This window comes from Sorex fumeus, unplaced genomic scaffold (assembly GCF_029834395.1).
Source record: "Sorex fumeus unplaced genomic scaffold, SorFum_2.1 ptg000129l, whole genome shotgun sequence".
NCBI lineage: Eukaryota > Metazoa > Chordata > Mammalia > Eulipotyphla > Soricidae > Sorex > Sorex fumeus.
In genome coordinates, this window is record NW_026606186.1 from 10,478,073 (window position 1) to 10,497,549 (window position 19,477).

At 50.5% G+C, this 19,477-nt stretch overlaps 1 protein-coding gene across 1 annotated transcript in view; it reads left to right on the forward strand.

The window, feature by feature from the left end:
- CDK5RAP2 (CDK5 regulatory subunit associated protein 2) overlaps window positions 1–19,477 on the forward strand; it is a 189,426-nt gene that overhangs the window by 87,992 nt on the left and 81,957 nt on the right. Inside the window, exons 13-14 of the mRNA XM_056138589.1 lie at window positions 2,401–2,568; window positions 16,975–17,237. Of these exons, the coding sequence (XP_055994564.1) occupies window positions 2,401–2,568; window positions 16,975–17,237 (431 nt within the window). The remainder of the gene's footprint in view (window positions 1–2,400; window positions 2,569–16,974; window positions 17,238–19,477) is intronic.

The window sequence follows — 19,477 nt, forward strand, 5'->3', positions numbered from 1 at the left end:
ACACAGGGGTGCCTGGGAGCACAGTTGTCAGCAGTGTGCAGGTGCTGGGGATCGAACGTGTGGCCTCTTGGCAGTGAAGGCAGGTGCTCTGCCACAGCTGCATCCCCGGATCCTAAAACCTCTTTACTCTGAAGTAATTTCAGAGAGGAAAGATGTGAAATGATAATATGCTTCCCACCGAGTCTTCACCCCACTTCCTGTAGTGGTAAGTTGAGTACCTGGAGAACTCTTACCAGATTCAGGGGAGAAGCAGCGACTCGAGACTCTCATCAGATCTATAGACTATTGAGTTTTGCCTATTTCTCCAGTCAAGCTTTTCTGATCCAGAATCTACATGTGATGATTTACCCCATCTTTTTTTTTTTTTCCCTTTGCATTTTGGGTCACACATAGTGATGTTCAGGAGTTACCCTTGGCTCTACATTCAGAGTTACTCCTGGCTCTGCACACAAGAATTACTTGGAGGACTACCTGGGATTCCAGGGATTGAACTCGGGTTGGCCTTGTGCTAGGCAAACGCCCTACCTGCTGGACTATCACTTTGCTCTGGCCCCATGCCCTGATTCGTAGTATCATCCAACTAAGGAACACTTGTCAATCTTTGTTCTCTATGAACTTGGTACCTTTGAAGAATACTGAACCAGTGTTTTGAAAAAGTCTCTCACTTTGTTTGTTGGTTTTGGTTTTTGGATTACAGATTACACCCAGCGACACTCAGGGCTTACTCCTGGCTCTGCACTCAGGAATCACACCTGTTGGGGCTTTGAAGACCATATAGGGTGCCGGGGATTGAACTCGGGTCAGCTGCGTGCAAGGCAGACACCCTCCCCACTGAGCTCTGGTCCCCGAAGCCCCTCATTAGGACTTGTCTAACATTTCTTTCCTGATTAGATGGGGATGGCACATTTTGGGCAAGAATAGCGCAGACATGATGCTGCCTCCATAGCATAAGCGTGTTCTGGGGACTTTGAGATGACAAGGGATCGTGAGCCGATTCCTTGGCTTTAAAGTCACGGAAATAAAGCCTTATTGTTGGACTGGCTAGTCAGCTTAGTACACAGTTTAGTTTTTGTCCTGCTCTCAGTTTTCGAGTTCTATTTTATTTATTGTTGGCTTCCTGAACAGTCCTCGGGGTCCAGAGGCCCCTCCCGGTGGTTCTGGGAACCCGGGCCAGCGGGTTCAGCATTAGGGTCCAAGGATGCTGAGCTGCTCTGCCCTGCTGGGCCGGGGTCTACCCAGGCATACCTGGAGGTGCCGGCAATTAGTAACTTGGTGCCAGGGGTCCAGCTGGGCTCAGCTGCATGGAAGGCCTGTACCTCAACTCCTGGACTCATGATCTGACCCCAGTTTTAGGGGTATAAATTTTATATCCAAAAGAAGTCTCTGAGTATGTCTTTGGTTTCAGTGTCAGATCTGAAAAATGGGTGCAGTGCTCTTTATCTCTGTTCCTTCTCTTCTTCGGCAACCCCTTGGTTTCTTTTGCACTTCAGTGACAGTATGCTATACCTGGGTTGCTTTTTCAGCGGGGGTCGGTCTGTTCGCTCCGCTCTCCCCTCCCTCCTAGACAGTATTTCTGAAGCGTTTCTAGGGATCGTGCATCACTTTCCTCTGTGGCTCCTGAGTGTGCCACCGGGAAAGTGGATGGCGACACTTGGGATTGGCGACAGTGGGCGCTTGGCAGCCTTTTGCTGTTGTGAAGTTCGTGCTTCAGTATCACGAAGAATATGCCTTTCAGTATTTTCTTATTTCGGTTACCATCATGCCCAGCCCGGCTTGTTTTCTGTTTTATCTCCCTGCCTTGTAACACGAGTGCTTTCCGTGCTTTTGTAAGCGTCATTAGTCAAGAGTGCCTCCCTCCACCTCTGCACCCCCGATTACGAAAGTGGTACAGATTTAGAGATTGTGTAAACTCCAAAAAATTAAAATAGAAAATCATCTGCGTAGGCACTAGGCTGTTATTATTTCGATGTGCTCCCTCAGAGTCTTGACAGTATTTTGTGTAAGTACTTAGAAAATATATTAGCATTAATATTATGTAAGTGCCCTGTTTTGTTCTTACTCATAATTGTGTGTTTTTCGCCCCATACTCTTCCCTGCATCCGTTCCCTGGATAGTGTCTGATTTTGCCACCAGGTAAATGATACAATAGATACACCATTTATAAATGATATCATAGATATAAATGATATAATAGATATAGAGATATCTATATGAATGATACATAGACAGCTTGGTCATGGTTTTTCCAGATCTCAGGCATGCATGACTGTGAGAAGGAGGGAACCCTTTGTGCAGTACCACGCAGCGGACAGCTCTCCCCAGGACGGAGAACACGTGAGAAGCCATGTCCTTGAAATCTCTGTCACGTAAATTTCCACTTTCCCCTTTCTTCTGGTATAGGACCTCCGAAGTGAAGTTGAGAAGTTACACAGTGAAGCCAAGGAGAGAGAGAGAGAAGCGGAGAAGCATCACAGGAGCCCTTTGGGCGAAGGTCAGAAACTGCCGGCCCAGGAGCGGGAGATGGGATGCCCCCCGGAAAGCGCCAGTCAGAAAGACTTGATGCTTCAGGTACCCACACAGGCGGCGCCGTTTCTCCTCTCCTCTTTAGAATTTTGACTTGGATGGGGATTCCCCCCCACCTTTTGATCTTTAATATACTCTGTTGCAGGAACATCTATTTAAAAATCAGGCTGGCAAAAGTGATTCTAGTCTTTCTTCCTTGCTAACTCTCAGTGTTTTCGAGCTTCTTCTGTGTCATCTAGGCTTCAGCCCCTGGGGGCGGGGTGGGCTGGGGTAAGCGTGGAGAAAGAGAAGCTCAGAGCAGGGAAGGAAGTGCTCTTGGTCATGTGACCAGTGAGTAGCAGGACACCCTCCTCACCCCCAGCCCCTCTGCAGTTGGGGTACTTGCTCAGAGCACTGCCGTGCCCTCTCCCGCCTCCATGCTCTCCCTCTTAACCTCCCTTTCATCTTGGAACCCCCTTCTTGTTTGGTGAGATGCAGTGAATTTTTGATGGAGCTCAGAGGTACAGGCAGCCATGATGGATGGCCCATGGGTGTTTAACTCTGCTTCCTGGTAGGGATCAGCAGCTTTAGATCCAGAGATTAAAATCCAGGGGTGAGTGGCCCGGCAGCTGGCAGCTGCCTGGGCTCCAGTGGTAACCATGTGGGGACAGCTTTCTCTCCTCTGCTCCAGCTGTTGGGATGAGCAGCCATCAGGAAGTCAGCTGACTTCTGTGCAACAGAGAAAAGTCAGTGGGCAGTGGAGGCCCCGCACTCTCAGAAACAGGAGGTTCAGCCCGATTTTGAGCCCTTGCTCAATCCACTAACAGGACATGGAACGTTTATTTTCTCTTGACGTAAAACTAGAAAAATTGAGTCCTTCGACGTCGCTGCTCCCCCAAACCTCCTGATTGGGTCTGGGGGAGATGGGGAGTGGACTCCACAGCAGGGACAATAAAAGATGCTGGCGGGAGGGTTGTCCTCCAGCAAATCTGAGCACTTTACCCCCTGAGGTAGAGGTCAGCGGATAATGGCCTGAGCTCGTCCGACAGGAGGCTTGGATCCAGGAGCGAAGGCACAGGCGAGAGAGAACAGAGCCGCATGGAGGCATGAGGAGCAGGGCAAGGAGAAACGCCTGCAAAAATTCAACACGACCCCATCTTCAGATGAGAAAAATGATCAGGATCTCATAAAAGAAGACAATTGGGAAAGAATGACCCGTGGAAACTGGAAGTAGAACCACAGATACAAAAGGTTTCCTGGATGAGTTAGGACAGATGGAAGAAAAAATTGAGTAATTTTTCTAGAAAAATAGAATTCACCAAACACAATGATGGGAGACGAAAAGATAAATAAATAAGAGTCTTGATTCAGGAGTTCCATTATATCACTACTAGGAGTCCTAAAATGTTAGAACAGGCGAAGCGGAGCGAAGAAAGGGCCTTTTGTGTTTTTAGAAAGCACAGTGAAAAAGAGAGAGAGAGAGAGAGGATGTTTACTCCGAGACGCGGTTCTTAAGTACCAGAACATGGGTTAAATGGAGGGGGCAGGGAGGGCGTAGAGAGGTGGGGAGGAGAGAAATAGAGAGAGTGTGTGTGCATGTGCGTGCGTGCGCGTGCGTGTGTGTGTGTGTGTGTGTGTGTGTGTCCAGGTTATTTCCAAAGACCCAAATTGACATCAGAATTCCAGTGTGCTCAGAGTTGGGGGGAGAAGTGATTTCCATGCCAACATTGTACATTCATTCCGCCAGGCTCTTGGCAGGAGTACAGCAGAGCAAAGGCGTTCTCAGACACTTGGTGCTGAAAATCATCTGCCTCACGCGTGCCCTTTGCAGGAAACTCTGGGAGGGTGATTCTCTACCCCCGAGGAAGCAACAGGAAAAAGGGAATGATAGGGGCTCCAAAAAAGCAGGCATTTACCTGGCTGGCGGGGGAAGCCCGGGTCACACTCGCACCTGGAGGCCAACTCCGGAGGAAGGGCTGTCCTGGAGAGTTGGCCAAGAAACCAAAAAGAAGCTCATCAGTTACCACGTGTGGGAATTTTTTAGTTTTTTTTTGAAGAAAGCCCGGAGATAACTATTTTCTTAGTTTCATGATTTGATTTCTTGAAGTAAATGAACAGAACAAAGCAGTGCTCATCTGTTCCAAGAAAAGCAAAGAACCGAGCATGGGTAGGAGCCAGAGAGATAGTGCTGTCTTGCACGCGGCTGACCCGGGTTTGTCCCCAACACCATTTGTGCTCCCCTACGCCCTGCAAGATGGGATTCCTGAGCTCACAGTCAGGAGTCACCCCTGAGCCCAGCCAGATATGGCCCCAGAACAAACAAAAAAACAAAAACAAAATTTATTTTAAGAAATGAAACATTGACTGTTTAGAAATGGAATCGTGGAGCTAGCATAGTTAAGCAGTGAGCTGTGTCTGCATGGCCAGGGAAATAGACATGTAGAATATTGGTTTAACTTCAGTTTTATTGTTACCCTTAGAAAGAGTGGTTGGGCAGGTGAATGTCAGCAGTTCCCTTCAAGATTACAGGAGGGACCAGCTGATAAAATCTCATCTTAAGAAACCAAGAACCGAGAAATGTCATAGGAAACATGGAGGATATAGTAGGAGAAATACCCAAAGAGTCCAAAGACCGTCCCGAGAGACGGATTTAGGTGAGAAAGGGAGCCTTGGGGGACGTCTGGTTTTCATTTAAACCTGACAGTACTATTAGATTGTGTGTGTAGATATATAACTGAACTTCACTTGATTACTTGATCACTTGACATCCCGTTGCTCATCAGTTTGCTCGAGCAGGCACCAGTAATGTCTCTATTTGTCCCTGTCGCATACTAGTGTAGCCCAATGACATCTGCTCGTTCTAGGAACACAAAGAGCCTCAAACCGATCGTTCAGGGTATTGACAAAGAAGTCTGACCATCTCATAGGTTGGTGACCACACGATCTTTTGACCTCCCATGGAATCCAGTTGGTAAGGGCTCTAGTCCAGCGGTCATCTCCAAATCACATTATGTGTCCGGCCCATCTGATTTTCAATGCCATGGCAAACGAGACAACATCACTGATTCTCAATTGTCAACGGAGATTGGAACTCCGGATTCTTTCTCTCACTTGAGTGAAGTGTGATACTCCAAGCATAGCTCTTTCGATTCCTCTTTGGGAGACCCGAATAGCATTCTCATCCTGTTTGCGTAGGGCCCAGGTCTCTGAGGCATATGTTAATGCAGGAAGAACAGTGGAATCGAAGAGATGTGCCTGGAGGTTCTTCGTCCTCTTAGCTATATCTGATGCTCTTGAAGGCGTTCCAAGCCTCTCTCTTCCTCCTGTGCAACTCAGGTGCCAGGTCATTCGTCATGTTGAGTTCTTGACCTAGGTACGCATAACTGTTGCATTCAGAGATATTTGTTCTGTTGAGAGTGAATGGAACATCAGGAATGAGACTGTTTCTCATAAACACTGTCTTTGTGAGATTCAGTTGTAGTCCAACCTTTCCATACTCACGGTTGAAGTCGGCCAGCATTTGTGCTGCTTGGCTAATGTTTGGTGTTATTAGAACAATGTCATCAGTGAAGTGAAGGTGGTGTAGTTGCGGACCATCTATCTTCACTCCCATTCCTTCCCATTTTAGTCGTCTTCATGACGTTCTCGAGGGTGGCACTGAAGAGTTTCGGTGAAATGATATCACCCTGCCAAACCCCTCTCTTGACATGGATGATCACTTCCTTGTAGAATGGTGACATCCTGGTAGTGTATCCGTAATACAGCTCACGGAGGATCTTGATGTATTGAGTTTGAACGCTCTGTTTGTCTAGGGCTTCCCTGACCGCCTCAGTCTCAACAGAATCAAAGGCCTTCTTTAAATAAATGAATGTTAGACAGAGCGGCATCTTGAACTCCTGAGAAACCTCAATGAGCTTGGTTACCATGTGGATATAGTCGATCATACTGAATCCTTTTCGGAACCCGACTTGCTCGCATGGTTGTCCTTCATCTAGTGTTCTGCCAATCCTATTCAGGATGACTGGAGTGAACAGCTTGTAGATGACAGACAGTAGGCAGATTGGGCGATAGTTGCCAATGTTGTGGATGTCTCCCTTCTTGTACAGTAGTACAGTCCTGCTGGTTTTCCACTGGGACGGAACCTTGCATTCAATGACAGGTAGCATGTGAAGAGCCGAGCCAGTGTATTGATGAGTACTGACAGCAGGTTCTTCAGGTGTTTAGATCTGACCTTGTCTGAGCCAGGTGCTGTTTGCTTCTTACTGACAAAATGGCTTTTCAGATTTCAGAAGGGAGAACTTTGGGAACGACATATCTATCCTGCAGAATTTGGTATGTGGGCAGCTGGACATGGCTATCGAAGAGATCCAAGTAGAAGTCATGGATAATCTTCTTCATTGCCCTTCTGGAAGATGTGATAGATCCATGAGGACATTGGAGGGCTGTCATCTTGGTCTTGTGCTTGGCGAAGGACAGGTGGGCATTGTGAATGCTTTTCCTGGCTTCTGCCATATCGGCCAGCACTGCTGCTCTTCTCTCTTTGAGCTCTTCCTTGATCGCTACTCTACACTGTTTTGTGAGCTTGGACATTTACTTGCGGTTGCCTAAGGCTTGCGCCAAGCCACGTTGGCAAATGAGCTCAAGTGTTTTTGAAGACAGGCGTCTTTTTGTGGCTATCTCTCAGCATTCCTCGCACAATTATGGAGGTGCCGAACCAGTCGATCGTATTGCTTGTCATGGTCACGGTCACGGTCCTCCCGTTATTCATCGATTTGCTCGAGCGGGCCCAGTAATGTCTCCATCATGAGACTTGTTGTTACTGTGTTTGGCATATCGAATACGTCACGGGTCGCTTGCCAGGCTCTGCCGTGCGGGCAAGATATTCCTTGTCAGTGTTTTCAATAATGGCATCTTCCCATGTTTCTGCAATAGTGCCAAAGAGCTCCCAGTTGGTGTTCCACCTGGAATAATTCCTGAGTGCAGAGCCAGGAGTAGCCCCTGGGCATCTCTGGGTATGACCCAAAAAGCCCCCAAAAATTGAACTCAGATGCTCAGGACTGCAAGGCATGTGCCACCCCCCACCCCTCCCTTTGTGCTATTCCCCTGTTCCCCACATTGATTATTTGATCCTTACTTCTTCCTGTTTGCAGTTCCATGGGTTTTTACAAAGAATTGTCTGTTTTTGTTTGTGCTCAGCTAATTTCTTACACAAAAAATTTACATGGTAAATTAATTCCAGTGGGGTGCTAAGAAATAAATGCGGTTGTCTGTATAAAAGCTTCGAGGAGAGCCATTGGGCCACCCCGCTGGCCGCCCTGGAGCAAGCATGAACTACCAACTAAAGGTAAGAATAGTTTTTGGTGCACCCCCATTCTAGAGAATAAGTGGGAGAACAGGATTTTTTAGTGTACTGGGAGTTAGAATCCTAGCAGCAATCTCCCATTAAAATGGGGCAGATTCTGGATCTTCCCAAGATCTTTTATTGTTTCTTGAGCCAGACTGAACGGGCCAAGGCATTTATGGATTTGATTTATTATCTCTCCTGCAGAACAGGGGACCCAGAACACTGCATTTCTGCATTTCCAGAGACCAACTCCGGTCCTGTTTTTTTTTTTTTTTCTTTTTGGGTCACACCCGGCGATGCACAGGGCTTACTCCTGGCTCTGCACTCAGGAATTACTCCTGGCAGTGCTCAGGGGGCCATATGGGATGCTGGGAATTGAACCCGGGTTGGCTGTGTGCAAGGCAAACGCCCTACCCGCTGTGCTATCACTCCAGCCCCAACTCCGGTCCTGCTTTAAAGTAGTTTATGAAATAAGTCCGTGGTTCCCAGATGAAGTGACTCTAGACACCAAAATTTAGAAAGAAGTTAAGAAAAATGTCTATAAGGCATCTAAGGAAGGGACTGAGATCCCATGGAATTCTGGGTTACACGGGAGATTGTTAATTCTATTCTCCTGTTTTGGAAAAGCACAGTTGAGGAGGAGGAGGAGAATATTAGGGATAGTACGGCCTTAGCTTCTCCTATACCTGTCTCAAAAGGGTTTTCATAGTAAAAATATTTCTGAGGCTGGTGAATATAGCTCTAGTTCCCATGCATCAGATGAAAGTGATGCGGTTTATGAGTCTGCTGCCACTCCCTCGAATTCTGAGTCCAAGAGTAGCTTAGCAAAGTGGCCTCCAGACCGCTCAGGACGTGCTCCCAATCACCCACCCAGGGACACCAGCTGTATAAAATCTTTGAGGGCGGCCAGGGAGTGGCCCCTACGGCTCTTCCCCTGGCCACCCAGGTTCTGGGGGGGGGGGGCGGGGGCAGGCCCCTCACCCTCCTGAGGCAGGCCAGGCCATGGGTCAGACGGTGGAGGAAACGGTGGAGGAAACGAGGGCCAAGCTGGTTGATCGATCAGATGCCGTTTATTCCATTCTCCCCACGTGCCTGCCCCCATCTCTCTGAGCCTTCTATTCTGGTCTCACACTGCCCTCATTCCCGTCTCCTTCTATCTCTCCCGCTCATCTCTCCGTGCTCCATCTCGCAGCCTGGGCTCTCTCTCTCTACATGCCTGCTCCTGTATTCTTCTTCTACATTTTTCTTTCTCTGTCCCCCTTGCCAGCTTCTCCGAGGTCCATCTTGCCACCTGGTCTCTCTGTCACTCTTCAGCTCTCTAGTCTCTATAACTCCCTGCACTCTGGGCTGACACTGCACCCAATCTGGTAGCAACAGAAGAAATCAACATAAGAATGCCCTTCCTGAGGACCCACCAAGTTCAAAGGGAACACCACCTAAGAGGTATTCCAAAGCCTTCCTGACTGTCTCAGGCAAAATACCTCTTAGAGTATTTTTCTCCTTCCTCAGTCCAATAACTCTATCAACATCTTAATAGTACTGTTGCACTGTCCTCCGGGACCCTGCTTTTGGGGGCACTAGGAAGGGCAGCTGAGGCTTAGGTGAGAGAACAGATGCCCAGGAGGAAAATATCACTGAGTCACATTACAAGAGCATAACATATACTGTCCTCTCATAGCCATACAAAAAGGACACAGCTCTGAATAAACTATGCAAAGGACATAGGGAGAAGAGAAAAACACTATTTACACGTCAATGGAGCACAAAGAAAGAAGTTACAAATAAACACAGAGGAATGGGAGCACTGTGATGGGAGCAACCCAATAAACCTAAATTACCTGAGGCTATGCAGGAAGGACAGAACAATGTTATCCTACAGTTATCCTTGATTTCTAATAGTGTGGTCATTAACCTAGCTGGAGTCACCAGATTTTAAACAGGACTGGATTCTAAGCTGATTCTGGCCCCAAAGCCAGAGGAAGGGGTCTTGGAAGGGGTCCCTGAGGGGAGCTATAGAATCAGCCACCATCATAAATCACCCGCTGCCCTCACCCTCCTGTGTCTAGACCCAAGACAAGAGTGGGGGTCTGGCTCTTGGCTTTCTGAAAATCAGGGCTGGAAGGCCACCTGGCAAACCTGTCCTGTTTCCTGAGAGACTGGACCAGCTGGCTTGCTGTATACACCCCCAAGAATCAGCAACAGCCGGGGGCCGAGGGAAGCAACTCAAAGTTGCAGCCAAACCCAGGGGAACCCCAGACTCAACCCAGTTCAGGGTGCCAGACCTGGACTTGAGCAAACTCCCTGCCCACTGGGAGTTTGAGGTGGTGAGAGAGCAGCTTGGAGTGACCGCCCCACGGTTGACTGCTCCCGGCTTTCCTGCTGTGTTTCTCCAAGTCCTGATCCTGTGCAACTGGCATTCTATTTTTTTTTTTCATTGTTAAAAATGTCATTGTGGTTTTTCCCCACCATGATGTTCCTTTTTTTTTTCTTTTCTTTTTGGGTCACATCCAGAGATGCTTGGGGGTTGCTTCTGGTTCTGCACTCAGGAAATTACTCCTGGGAGTGCTTGGGGGACCATATCAGATGCCGGGGATTGAACCCGGGTTGGCCACATGCAAGACAAACGCCTTCCCCGTTGTACTATCACTCTCGCCCCGATGTTCCTATTTTTATGACTTCTGTGGTTCGAAGGGTTCAAGCCAGCAGCACTCTGAACCTGTTCTTGAATAGCTTAGCATTTGGGGTTGATGTTCAAGAGTTTGAGGACTTGACAGATATTGTGGAAAAGAGGAATAAAATACCTTTCCTTGGAGCACTTGGGGCAATCTTTTTTTGTTTGTTTGTTTGTTTGTTTTTCTTTTTCCCCTCTTGATGAATACTGCCTTAGGATTTGTTTGGTTTCCTTAAAAATCAAGTATTGTAACTGGTTTTATACAAATATGACTAGTGAAAATTGTATAATTATAATCATGCAATTGAAAGTATTATAGCCCTAAAAAAAAAATTTAAGTGAAAAAGACTCGAGGTCACCCCCTCAAGCAGTGTGCCCTCTCAGAGAGCTGGGAAAGGGTCCCACGCAGCTGAGCAGCAGGTGGCCCTGAGGGAGGACCCTCCCTGACGCGACCCCAAATTCTGTCTCCTTCCTCACTTGCTCTCACCCCACCCCACCCCTGCATCCACTCTGCTCTGGTGACTCCCTGCGGATTCTGGTCTGTGTCTCTGCATGTGCTGGTCCATCTGCCTGGAAGGCGTTCTCCTTCCTCGTTTCCCCAGTGACTCCTACACATCCCACACGATGCCACTCACTCTCTGTGGCTCTTCTTCCACCCTTCCTCCCCCCATCCACATGGGGGGTGCTTTGCTGGCCCAGCCATCATAGCACTGAGTTCTGTGCCCACCCCATGGGACCCACTTTGGTGTTGGCTCCCTTGAACCTGTGTGTGCCCTGGACTGGCACTGACCTCCCTGCCTGTGTCCGCTGCTTAGCCCAGAGCCTGGCTCCCAGCGTGCTTGTCGGGGTGAGCAAAGGCTTAGATTGGTTTATGAGAGGAGCTTCGAGAGTTTCCAGATGCTACCAGACTCCCGCCGGCTCTAGGGAAGGAGAGGAGTTGGGTGGAGAGCCTCTCGGTTCTTTTAAACCTGTCTTTAATTAAGTCCAGACATTCAGAAGATGGAGAACGCTTAGGCAAATTAGTTCCCTGATGAATGGCGCTGGTCAGGACTTGTAGTTTTCTGACAGGGGATTCTCCAAATAATGAACAAGTGTGCCACCAGCAGTCAGAGCAGACAGGGGCCGGAGGGCTGGAGGCGGGTCCCGGAGATCTGCTGGCTGCCTGGGCACCAACCCTGTAGTCCTTGGAGGGTCAGTCGGGAGCAGCCGAATGGTGAAGTGGAAGGACCAGGCATTAGGGGACAACTGGGGTGCTTCAGTGTTTTTGTGACCGGTACACAGGGCATTGTGGCAGTCATCACCTTGCGTATCAGGTTGCCCTAATCCCTGGCCAGAGGGCAGTGTTGGCAGAACTTGGACCTTGTCTGGAAGTGTCTTCTGCCATTTCTCCTTAGTACGCAGTCAGCAGACTTGCGGGCCCCGGGGGCCAGGCTGGAGAGGTCTGGAGAAGCCTGGGCTCTCTGTGACTCTGCTATGCTACTTGAAATTACTTTGGTAGGTCTGACCCCTAAGTCCCAAGGGGCTGACTTGCTGAGCCACACTGACCTGTGACAAGGTGTTTGAAACCAAACGCACCCCTTCCGGTGTCGGAAATGGACAGATCTTCACTGATTTGGAGCCATTGAGTGAAATGTGCTATTTTGAATCACATTTCAGTCAAGTAAAGAAAGTGTCCAAATGTTGAACAGAATGCTTATGAATTGATGGAATAGACGAAGTACCTCAAAACTTCCTCTCACTCATTTAAGGAGTACTTGCTTAGCTCCATTTTTTTCCCCCTGTGCTGCACAATCTTTGTATAACTACAAGTCGAAGTTGTTTCACAGGCTGTTTGGTTGTATCTAGATCCTTGTGATCTTTCAAGTTTCTGTGCAAAATGCCCACGGTTTTAGCAAAGTTTTAATTCCGTCACAAGACTAGTTACAAATTGTGGATAAAGAATTACACAGGAATAGAGACATCGTACAGTGGGGAGGGCACTTGCCGGAATCTCACATGGTCCCCTCAAACCCCGCCAGGAGTGACCCCTGAATACTGCTGAATATGGCCCACCCACCCCTGCAAAAAAAAAAAAATTGAATATTGTTATTTACGAACTATACATCTTATTGGTAGGTGTCAGTTTAAGAAACTCCAAATGTCATAGCTTCCAGTTCTGCCTCTGCCCCCAGCCCTCCAAGAAAGGTATACTTTTCAGATTATAGTTCTTTCTTTGTAGAAAATGTGGATTTTCTTCTTCTAGGCCCCGGGCTATTTCATGTTGATTTAAGACTTATCCGCTGCCCATTTCCACAGAGAACTTAGGGCTGCGATGTCTCCATCGGCCGTGGCCAGTCTGTTTCCTTCCTAATCATTGTGTGAGCCTGAGAATTAATGCTGGGTGATCAGGGAATTGAAGACAAGAGTAAGAAACACACTGGCCGTATTTAACTTCCCGCAGCCCGAGATTTATAGCGCAGCTATTGACGTGGCTGGGACAGGGCGGCTGAATTTCCCGAGTATTAAAATAAATGCCTTTGTTGCTGAGCTGTGACACAGCGACCGAAATAGACACCCTCGATCCAGCAGGCCGCTAAATTTCCCTGATTGCCAAGAAGTGAGCCGTCCCGTGCTCTGCATGTCTGCTGTCTCTTCAGATTGTGGTCTGTGCGTCACACATGCACCTCCTGGTTGTGAAGGCGCCCCTGGTAGTGGGGTAGAAAAACGCCCTGGCTTGGGGGGCTGGACTCCCCGCTCAGCAGCTTATTAGTCCTTTGACCTCGGACCATTCACTTAATCTCTCTGAAACTCCCCATCCCGATCTGGGCCAAAGAGAGGAATTACACGCTTAGCTCCCCCGAGAGGATTAGAAATCGTGTGTTAGTCTAAAGTGCTTTTGGTTGCAGGCTGCAGAATCCAGTTGAAGCAAACCACAGGGAGTGTGTTTTTTGGGGGGGCTGTACCGGAAGCTCCAGGAGGGTATGGAATTGCTGTGTCCTGGGGCAGGTGGGGCCCCAGCAGCCCCCTGGGCCTCCGCAGTGGAAGTTGTGGACTCCAGGGCTGTTTGTGCCGTGCTTCCTGCGCGGGGAGCCGGCCCTGCGTGGCGTGTTGCTTTCAGTCTCGGCATCCTGGAGAGAACCTTGCAGGATGCACGTGGCCTCAGACGCCGGCTCACAGAGGAGAGGGTTGTGCTGGGAGAGTTGTCAGAAGAGGCAGGGAATGGTGGAGAGCCGTGGAGGAGGAAGTGCAGAGTCAGATGCGCTGGTGTGTGGCTGTCATATCTCCATGGGGAAGTGCTTGGGGTGTGAAGGAGGTGGGGAGGGCGGGGAGGGGGGTGCCCTCTCGCCTGGCTGCTTACTGGGAGACGCAGGGTGGTGTGTCGGTACAGGGTGGGGTGTCAGCGCCTCCTCGAGCCAGTCTACCCCCTGCGCCCCCTCTCCACTGGGCAGCGCCTCTGCCTTAACCATTTCTGCCGAAGGAGCCAAATGACTTCATTCTAATGGGGCATGATTCAGCGCAGGGGAATAGGTGATTGATGAAATGGGACCCAAATGGCTCCGAAGAGTTCATTTATTTAACATGGGTGAGCAATTTGCTGCTAGGAAGACGTTGACTCACTCTGACTTCCATTATGCAAAATATCCACAGGAATCTCTGCTCTTAAGATTTATATCGGTCCCTGCGTTCCTGCCTTGCCCTGTTCATCATCGGTTTGGCAGGGAGCCGTGGCAGCCGTGGGTCTGGGCCCCGGCACTGTGCCCGGCTCGGGATGGACGGGGCTGCCCGCAGGGAGCCCCCAGGCCCATGAGCAGGAACTTGGATCACTTGCTCTGGGATGAAGGTGAAGCCGGGGTCCCTGGGAGCTGGAGGAGGCTGACTGTGAGTCGGGGAAGACTCCTGGGGGTGACTGTGTTCTGGGCAGGTCCCAAGAGCGGTCCTGGAGTGTGTCTGCAGAGGGCGAATGACGGACGTGAAGGGCTGTGGAAACCTGGAGGAGGACTGGAACAGAGTTGTGGGGGGCTGAGCCCGGCACCCCTGCCCTGACATGCAGCTGGGCGTCTTCTAGAACCGGAAGTTCTGGCCCGTGGCGATTCAGTTAAGGTCCCCGGTCCCTGGGGTGGAGATGCTACCCCTGGGCACCTGTCGGGAGCCTCACGCCTGAGGGTTGGCCTGTTGCCTGATTCAGGAATGACTAGTCTCTGTCCCTGGTCCTGAATTGCCTGTCAGGCTTCCTGCCGTAGAGGGATGACCTTTGCCTTTGGTTTGTTTATTCAAAGCTGGAAGCATAGCAGTATCCTTGGTCAGAGGTCCCTAACCTTTTTTTGGGGGGGGGTGTGGAGCTCTGGGGGCTTCTGCATCTCTTTTTGTCATCTGCCAAGCCAAGGAACTTTTTTTCTGGAAAAAAAACCTTAATTGTGTGAAGTACATGGGCAGGACAAGAAAGGAAGCCCAATCTGGAGCCCATGTTACAGAATCCTGCCAAAATGGTACTTGCATAAGGTCTGGGTATCGGGGCGGCGGTGAGAAGAGGGATTCTGAGATGCCTGCTACTCGTACCAAGCCTTTCTTCCCGTGACCAAGTAACAGGGGACACTGGCATGTTGTGGCCGTAGCAGACTGCAGTCTTTCCTGCCGTGATGGAAGGAAGTGCCCGCTGTCCATTTGAGCTCCGTGGGAATAAAAACTGCCCCTTGCTCTTTCATGGAGCTGAGCCCTTGAGACTGACTCAGGCTCAGAAACCCTGCATGGGAGTTAGGGGCTTGTCCTTGGGGGAGAAAGTGTGAATCGCTGTGGAATGCCTACACTGCTCGAGACTGTTGTTCCCTCGCCCCCAAGCCCTGAACCCTGTCTAGGCCTGCTGCTTGCATGGCCTTTTATTTATTTATTTATTTATTTATTTATTTTAACAAATCTCTTCTTTATTTGCAAAGAATTTTGTATTTCTAGGCAATTCACAATAGAGAAGGGGTTTAGTATTTCAGCGCCAAGGATGAGGCTGCCGCTTCTAGGCAGGCCTGGTGCCTGAGTGGGCGTGGGGGGCACCACAGACTCTGCAGAGACCCAGCCCTGCCCTTGTCCTCCCCGCTTCACTGCTGGGTCCCTGGTGCCCTTTGATACAAAAAGGGTCCCATTCAGCATTCCGCTGCCGTGTCTCGATTCTCTCATCATCAGCCTGCAGCGATTACTCAGTCTTCCAGAACTTTCCCCACTGCCCGGATACTTCTGAAGCATATAGGCCCATTACACAGATCGCAGGGGGTGTGCCTTGACGTTTCTTGGTGGTTGGAGGCAGGTGAGGCGTCCTTAGCAGAAACAGCCTGGGAGCCGGGCTGTCTTCTCCATGTGCCCATGCTGACTCAGAGAACTGTGAAGGCGGCGTCTGCTGGGCGTCCCCACTAGACAGCATCCTTCTTTGTTTCCTTTGTAATTTAGCAGTTTCTTGGAGGCATTTTGAGTTTATATAAATATCCTAATCTTGAAGCTTCTGCCCATGACTTTTACCCTAAGCCTTTTGTACTTCCTGACTGACATATTACTATGATGGTTGTCAAATGGCAATTTTTTAAAAATTCCATTATCCCTTCCTTCTCTATTTATTAATTGTTCTATTATAAAGAAGAGCCTGTGACTTTCCCCATTTATTCACGGATTCGCATCAGTATGGACTCATGAATTTCTGTTTTGTTCAGATTATAATCTGTTACCACTCTGATTTATTTTGCTGCTCAAATTGCCCCAGATTTGATCTATCAAAGTAGCTCCAGTGTCCTTTCAACAGCACTGCATCATCATTTAAACACCTATTTTCTGGCATGAAAAATTGCTGTGAAATGTGTCTTGTATTGTCCTGGATTTTTTTTTTTCCCCGTTGTCCCTCTGTATGTAAGCGAACATTTCTGCCAGGACCCCAGATTTCCTACACAGCTTGCCTGTGCTGTTTTCCATATCTCCACGACAGTTTCACCCATGATTGCTCCAGCCTTTACTAAGTCTTTTCCTGAGACCCTAGACCTTCTTATATGTAAGAGCCAGAACCTGAATTTAAAAAGAAAAAAATTTTTTTATTCGGTGTTCCTTGTGCCTATGTACATAGTGACTGCCTGCGCAGCTTGGCCACTGAAGAGATGAAACTTCCCCGGAGTCTGGCAAGCTTGTGACCCTGAGGCCGCTTGGCTGGAAAGTGAACCCCCTCCCCCTCAGGTCTCCTTCTCTTGGGGAGACCTTGAAGTTGCAGCTCAGTTCAGCTGCAATCCCCTTCCTCCAGAACGAGGGCGGTCTTGGTTTGTGAAACTTCTTTGGCTGGAGGACAGACATGGAAAGACTTGTTTTGTAGTGTTGTGAAAACAGCCATGCTGGGTACTTTTCCCTGGGAGGTGGGGGTGGGGGTGGGGATGGGAAGGAGCGTGATCCCTGGCTTTCTGCGGTAGAAGTGCAGCTGTGGGAGGAGTGGACGGTCCTTCCCCCTCGCCTCCTGCAGGTGGCGCTCTCCGACTGTCTCCGGATCGCCAGTTTGCCGGGCCCAGGGGGACTCACCCTCAGGGCAGCGGTAGAGCCAGAACTCTCCACGTGCTGTTTGCATAATGGGAGGATGTGCTCTTTGCAAACTCTGCCCTTCATGTCAGGTGCCCTTTGTCGTTTCCAGGAAAAGCAACAGTTGGACTACGAGGAGCTGATCCAGGTCTTAAAGAAAGAGCAGGCCATCTATACCCAGCTGGTCAAGTCTCTGCGGGACTCGGGCAGGTAAGGCGGGCTGGTTATTGATTCCGTTTTAATTGAGACGACACCGGGTAGTGGGGGTGCTGGGTGAAATCTCAGGGCCTTTCTCATGTCAGGCATGTGCTCGACCTCCCATGCCGTCATGTCCCGGCCCCGGGATTGCTGTGGGGACACCACACACACGTCAGAGACTCAGCGCTCCACGTCCTGCCAAGTCTGCTCGCTGGGGGTGGCCTTGCTTTCTATCAGAAATACCTGTTTTCTTCCCAAGAATGACCTGGTACGGGGCAACGAGTTCCAGGGCAAAATTCATGAGTAATTACTCGGACATGTCCAACACCGTATTTATTGTAGATCAAGGGAACAGTTCCACGTGTCTGAGCTCCTGAGCTCCTCACGGCTCTCCTGGGAGCTGCATAATGCTGTTTCAGGGCACGGAGACCAAGAGCTGCGAAGTCTTGGTTGCACTGGCGGTGACCAGTATAACCCTGAGCCTCTGTCCATGGAGCTGCTCGAGTCCTTCCAGGATTGCTGGAACTAGCGTGTGAGGAGAGCTCACGAGAGGTCCCCCCAGCTCTGTGTCCATGGTCAGTGGGCACTCTGGGTCTCTGCGTGCCGATCTGTAGGTGCAGGACTGGCTTCTGTCTCTCTGCTCAGGGTGGTGGTTGCAGGTGAGGGGAAAGGGTGTCTGCAGCTGCAGTGGACACAGAGTGGCTGGGGATGCTGATGGCACAGCACTGGCTGCTATGGGCCTGTGTGTGTGTGTGTGTGTGTGTGTGTGTGTGTGTGTGTGTGTGTGTGTAGGTAGGTAGGTAGGTAGGTAGGTAGGCGGGGGCCCAGTGTATATATGTGTAGGTAGGGGTCCGGTATGTGTGTATGTGTCTGTGTGTGTCTGTGTGTTGGAGAGGGGTGGGCTATGTATTAAGGGGGCTCCAGTGTGTGTCTGTGTATCTGTGTGTCTGTGTGTATGTAGGGGAGTGTGGTTGGCTCACTGCCATGTCTACTGCTTCCGGTTGGCCCGTCGAGCAGAATGAAACCACCTTTGTGCCCTGGGCCATGCGCCCTCATGCATGTGCCTTGCCCCAGGTGAGTACATCTACTTGAGTGCCGCTTCTTCTTGAGAATTCTTGAGGGTTGTGCCCTGTTATGAGGCACCGCTGCCCCACCCCCATTTTGCTGCCCCCTCAGTCGCCCTCCCGGCTGGACTGTGTGCTTCTTCAGGGCGGGGGTCCCATTCTGTCTCACTTCTCAGGGCCCCTCATTGGAACCAGGACAGAGCTGATACTCGGGATCCATGCGCCACCCCTCCCCCCCGCCCCCCGCCCCCCCCCCCCCGCCGCCCCTCCCAACCCCATCATCTCACTTAGGTGGTCATGCCCAGATTTGAAGACCTGCAAATTTGAGTTCAGAGCAGATGCAAACATGCTGTTGACTTTCAGGGAGAAGGCATCTCACTAGGAAGTGAATGTCCCATGTGTGTCCCCCCCCCCGCAAAGGCTCAGCTGCTGCTAGAGGGCACGTGGGGCGGGGCTGAGGGAGGCTTCCTGTGTGGCTTCTTCTTGGGACCAGATTCCTTGCTGGGCACCTGGGTCCAAATCCCAGCTCTGCCACTCAGAAGCTCTGAAGGCCAGAATAAGTCATTTTCCACTGCACCTGCGGATGTGTCTACAATTGAAACTGCCCCGCCCCCTGCATACCTGCCCCCGCCCCCCCTCCCAGCCACCTACCTCCCTGCCTTCCTGCCCCCTGCATCCCTGCTTCCTGCCCCCCTGCCCCCTGCCTCCTTACCCCCTGCACCCCTGCACGTCTGCATCCCTTCTTCCTGTCCCCCTGCCCCTTGCCTCTCTGTCTCCTGCCTCCCTGCTCCCCTGTTCTCCTACCCTGCCTCCTGCCTCCCTGCCCCCCTGCCCCCCTGCCCCCTGTGGGCTTCCTGGGCTTATTTTAGAATAAGCGATGGTAATGCATAAAGTCCCTCTCTGACCTGGCACACAGACCCAGAATAGGACAGCGACACGGAGAGCCCCTGTCGGCCTCAGCGGCTCTGTAGGCACAGCCCTGGCCTGTGGGGGTTCCGGGTGTTCAGGTCTGGCTGTACCTGGAGGGCAGAATGGTGGGCTGAGGCAGGTGGTGCCCCATTGGCCATGCCAGCCTGGTTCACGATGGAAGCAGCGGTCGGGGTGGGGAGGTCTGGAGTGACCGGCAAAGCAAGGGCAGGGAGGAAGGAAGCCAGCTGCCAGCAGCTGTGGGCCTGCCTGGCCTTTGTT